This window comes from Gekko japonicus, unplaced genomic scaffold (assembly GCF_001447785.1).
Source record: "Gekko japonicus isolate JY-2015 unplaced genomic scaffold, Gekko_japonicus_V1.1 scaffold1442, whole genome shotgun sequence".
Taxonomy (NCBI): Eukaryota; Metazoa; Chordata; class Lepidosauria; order Squamata; family Gekkonidae; genus Gekko; species Gekko japonicus.
Window position 1 is genome coordinate 430,394 of NW_015163646.1, and position 5,464 is coordinate 435,857.

The following is a 5,464-nucleotide window of genomic DNA, read 5'->3' on the forward strand; positions in this document are numbered from 1 at the left end:
AAGTTCAGTTAGTTCTGTGTGTGAGCGAAGTTAGAAGCAGTCCTGTGTGGAATAAGTTAGTTCTGTGTTGAAGCAGTTAAGAACAACTGAGGTTGTTCTGAGAGAAAGGATAAGAGCTCTGAGGGCTGAGTCTATGAAAACGTAAAGTTTAGGTGAAGAAATGTTATAGTAAAGTCTGGGTGTTATAACAGACTGGAAAGAGACAGTGAACCTATATGGCATGAAGATAAACAAGTGATACAAAGTTACATGAAAAGATCCCTGTCAGTAAGGGAGCAGATTGTGTGTGATACACCAAGCAATTGTTCATTATTTACACATTACTAGTTACATTGTTCTACCCTTTTATTTATGAATTATTTCAATAAATCCTCTTTTATTCAACTATACCAGCTCTGAAAGAAATACTTCCTCAGGACCATATAGTTCCTCGTAAGCCTTGAACTCGGTCTACCAAAATAGTAAGAGCAACAGTAAAGTATAAAGGTCTGGAAATCCTTAAAATTTCCTGGTGGCAGCCGTCTATACCCAGATAAACAGAATAAAAAGAGAACTTTTAAAGTGAAACCAGTCCTCCAGAATAAGGAGGACGTCACATATGCTAATGAGCCCCTGCACCTCTTTTTCTACGAAACGACCCCTGGAAACTACAGATCACCAGGATAGCTTTGTTACCCTCCGGCTTCCAGGGCACAATTCCCTGCCTGGTTATGGGGAGATGTCTTTTTCATTGTCCTTTTATCCACCCCCTGGCATTGTCGTGCATTTCCTCCACAAACGTAGATGCCCAGCAAGGAAGCAGGGGCTGGCTGCTTGCAAGGAGCTTCTTACACTCCCCCCTGCCTGCCCGCAGAACAACTGGGTCAGCTTTCCACACCCTCGAAAGTGGATTCTTTGGTGCTCAGCACTGTCCCGGGAAGTGGTCATTTGGGGGAGGCGGGAGAAGAGGCACACACGTTCCCACAGTGCAAAGGTTCAAGTCCCAGAAGCTGGAAGGCTAGGCCGTTGTGGCTTAGGAGGCATGGGGGAATGTAGAACCAGGGTAACGTGTTTTGTCACCCCTCAACTCCTCTCCCCATAGAAACAAGCCAACTCCCCCCCTCCCCCGTACGAGTTGCATGAGCGGATTGGCTCAAAGGGAGCTGCCACCCACTCAGCTCCAAGAGGCAACGACAGGTTAACAGAAAGCCAAGTTTGGTGTAGTGGCTGAGATTCTAATCGGGGAGAACCGGGTTCGATGCCCCACTACTTCATATGCGGCTGCTGGTGTGACCTTGGGACAGTCATAAGTTCTCTCAGAGCTGTTTTCTCAGGAGCAGTCCTTGAGAGAGCTCTCTCCGCCCCACCCACCTCACAGGGTGTCTGTTGTGGGGAGGGGGAGGGAAAGGAGATTGTCAGCCGCTCTGAGACTCCAAGTGAAGGGCAGGGCAGGGTATAAATCCAATCTCTTCTTTTCTTCTAAATACATCACCCCCTCCTGCACAGGTGCTAGTTGGCCACAAAATGAGCCCCAGAAGTACCACCAGTGCCTCTACCAGCAGCAGTGTGGACGCAGGATGGGCATCAGCTACGCCTGTCAGCCTCCTGTGTGCCCAAGGTAGGGTTACCAACCTCCAGGTGGGGCCTGGAGTTCTCCCAGAAGGAAAACAGATCTCCGGAGTGACTGCAGAGACCAGTGTTCCCTCTAAGCTGAGTTAGTGTGAGCTAGCTCACAGTTTTTTAGCCTCTGGCTCACACATTTTTTTCTTAGCTCAGGAAGGACGGCTCCAGAGCAAACTAATCTATGCAGGAGCCAAATCGCTCACTCACAACGTTAATGCCAGCAGCTCACAAAGAACGTTTGCTCTCGACTCCACATCTTAGAGTGAGCATTGGCAGACACCCATTCCCCTGGAGAAGACAGATGCTCGGGAGACTGGACTCGGGGGCCTCTCCACCCCACTGAGCCCCCCTCCCCTCCCCAAATTCCGCGCTCCCCAGGCACCTGAGCTGGCAACTCTAGCCCACCGGCTCCCTCTGCGCTGCTCCAGCTTGGGCAGAGAACCAGCCCAGGACAAAAGCACTCTGCGCATGCTTAGGGGGTGCTAAAGAGCATCCAGGGATCCCAAAAGTGCCGCCATTCCTTTCATCCTCCCCTCTCCCGGATCAGGGCCAGGAATGATCCCAAGATCAGCAGGAGAGGGCGGTTTCAGAGGGCAGGTGTGGCGGTTCACGGCTCAACAGAGTCAAATCCAGCAGCACCTGGGAGGCCCTCAGGATTCGGAGGGGGGGGGAGAGATGAGCTTTCAAGAGTCAAAAGCTCCCTTGCGTCAGATCCCTGAGAAAGATACCTGACAAAGGGAGCGCTGACTCTCGAAAGCTTTTCCCCGCCCCCGCCCCCCCCAAAAAAACACCTTGCCAGTCTCCAATGAGCTACAGGACTTGAATCCAGGACAGAGTTCGTGTTCCCACCAAAGTAGAATCATAGCGTTGGAACAGACGTCCAGGGTCACCTAGTCCACCCCCCTGCACAATGCAGGAAATTCACAAATACCTCCCCCCCTCCACACCCCCAGTGACCCTTACTCCATGCCCAGGAGATGGCCAAAAACCTCCAGGATCCTTGGCCAAACCGCCCCGGAGCAGGGGTCATTTCGTAGAAAAAGAGGTGCAGGAGCTCATTCGCAACAACAGAGGTGCCAGTGGGCCCTTCGGGGTCCACTCCCCGCCTCCCAAATCCGGCCGGCCCGTTCCCCCTTATCTACAGAAAAATACCTGCCGAGAGAGAGGGTGGGGCTGGCTGGGGCCGGCAAGAATGGCCCGGCCACAGGTCGAAATGCCACGTCATCGGTCCGGGCGATGTACTGGATGATGTCCGTCTGGTGGGGGTCCCGGTCTTCCTGATCCATGCTTTCGCTGGCTGCCCTCTGCCGTTGGAACTGGTGGCGTCTGGGGGAGCCTAGCCCAGGGGCAGCAAAGAGGAGAGATCTTTCACGGCGCCTGCTCCCAAATCCCATTGACCAGGGCTCTTTTTGTAGAAAAAGCCCAGCAGGAACTCATTAGCATAATAGGCCACACCCAACACCAGAAACTCATTAGCATATTAGGCCACGCCCCTGCCGGCACAGTTCATTAGCACATTAGGACGCACCCCCATGTTACCAGAAGTGTGGTCATCCAGCCACACCCACCTTTTGCTTGTTATTCTGTTTACCTTGTTTGTTGTCAAAACCCAGGGCCTTTTTTGTAGCAGGAACTCCTTTGCATGTTAGGCCACACACCCCTAATGTAGCCAATCCTAATGAGTTTCTGCTGTTGGGTGTGGCCTATTATCCTAATGAGTTCCTGCTGGGCGTGGCCAACTCGGGAGCCAGCCGGAACTCCGTTCCTGTGCGTTCCTGCCCAAAAATAGCCCTGCCCAAGAGGACAAGTAGGAGACAGTGAGAGTCCAGGAGCACCTTCCAGACGAACAGTTTGTGGCAGGGGAGGAGCGTTCATGAGTCTCTGCTCACTTGTAAAGTGCTACTGGACTCTTGCCCATTTCTACTCACGAAAGCTCCTCCCCGGCCACAAATTTTGTCTGTCTTTAAGGTGCTCCTGGGCTCTTGCTCTTTTCTCCTGCAACAGACAGAGCCAGTTTGGTGTCGTGGTTAAGTAAAGGTTCCCTTGCTTGAAAGCCGGTCGAATCCGACTCTAGGGTTGCGGTGCTCATCTCCGTTTCCAAGCCAAAGAGCCAGTGCTGTCCGAAGACGTTTCCGTGGTCATGTGGCCGGCATGACTAAACACCAAGGCGCACGGAACGCTGTTACCTTCCCACCAAAGTGGTACCTATTTATCTACTTGCAATTTCTTGCTTTCAAACTGCTAGGTTGGCAGGAGCTGGAACTAGAGATGGGAGCTCACTCCATCATGCGGCACCCGGGTCTCGAACTGCTGAACTACTTACCTTCCACAGCCTGCAGTTCAGCGTCTTAACCACTTGAGCCACTGCAGCTCCAGTAGTGATTAAGTGCGCGGACTCTAATCTGAGAGAACCGGGTTTGATTCCCCACTCCTCCACTTGCAGCTGCTGGTGTGACCTTGGGCAAGCCACAGTTCTGTCAGAGCTGTTCTTGAAAAAGAGCAGTTTCTGTCAGAGCTCTCTCAGCCCCACCTGAGAGGGGAAAGGGGATTGTAAGCCGCTCTGAGACTCCTTTGGGTAGTGAAGGGTGGGGTATAAATCCAATCTCCTCTTCTTCTTCTAGTATCTGAACAACAGTGACTCATGAAAGCTCCTACCCTGCCACAAATTTTGTTAGTCTTTTAAGGTGCTACTGGCCTCTTGCCCATTTCTACTCACAAAAGCTCTTCCCCTGCCAAAAATGTGGTTAGTCTTGAAGGTGCTCCTGGACTCTAGCTCTTTTCTCCTGCTACAGACAGACTAGTATCTGAAGAAGTGAGCCATGACTCACGAAAGCTCCTCCCCTGCCACAAATGTGGTTAGTCTCGAAGGTGCTCCTGGACTCTTGCTCTTTTCTGCTGCTACAGACAGACCAACGTGGCCACCCATCTTGATCTATCCCCTTTAACAAGAAGAGGGGTTTTCCGAAGCTGCTCAGTCTTTCCTCCCGTCTCTGAGACCCACAAGTGGTCCTTCCCGCTCTGGCCTGCCACCCTGTCCCATAAGGCCTAGAAAGGCTCGTAACGCCCTGTCCCATAGAGCGGCCTTAAGCCGCGCTGCCCTGCCCTCTCTCGTTTTTGGCGTTAATCGATGACAGGCCTCACAGGTGGTAGTTTTATGTCCCTCACCGAGGCAGAGGAGACAAGCCGAATGGTCATCAGAGTGAGCCATTTTTGCCCCACATTGGGAGCGCTTTTTAAAGAGAGCCATTCGAAACAATACTGAGAGGATTTTACCTCAGAAGTTAATGTCTGACAGGATGTCCAAGTTAGAGTAAGCTGCTATTGAGTCCTCTCTCAAACCGGCGGCAAAAAGAGAACTGAGGGATGAGTGCTGGTCAGCACTCAGGAGAAATTGTGAAAAAATGACGCTTAATATGTGTCTTTAAAGAATCAGAAAAGTGAACAAAAATAATATACATAATCATAGAAAAATATATTGACGGTGATCTCCGGAATGTCTTGCCGTTTCGAAGGAAGATCTTCTGACCAAAGATGTAGGACAAAAAATGTGTCTCAGAGGTTCATATCCTCTGGTGACGTCTCACAATTATCAAGGAAGATTTTCAATGTTCATAAAGGCTGTAATGTGTAGTAGAACCTGCCATGGGCTAAGATGATTGTAATGCTTCTTAGCCCATGGCAGGTTCTACTACACGTTACAGCTGTTATGAACATTGAAAATCTTCCTTGATAATTGTGAGACATCACCAGAGGATATGAACCTCTGAGAGACATTTTTTGTCCTACATCTTTGTTCAGAAGAAGATCTTCCTTCGAAACGGCAAGACATTCCGGAGATCACCGTCAATATATTTTTCTATGA

General features: G+C 50.7%; 1 protein-coding gene across 1 annotated transcript in view; it reads right to left on the reverse strand.

Moving 5' to 3' along the window:
• The window catches only part of CBARP (calcium channel, voltage-dependent, beta subunit associated regulatory protein), a 26,930-nt gene that overhangs the window by 3,365 nt on the left and 18,101 nt on the right, over positions 1-5,464 (reverse strand). The window contains exon 8 of the mRNA XM_015407637.1: positions 2,755-2,938. Within this exon, the coding sequence (XP_015263123.1) occupies positions 2,755-2,938 (184 nt within the window). The remainder of the gene's footprint in view (positions 1-2,754; positions 2,939-5,464) is intronic.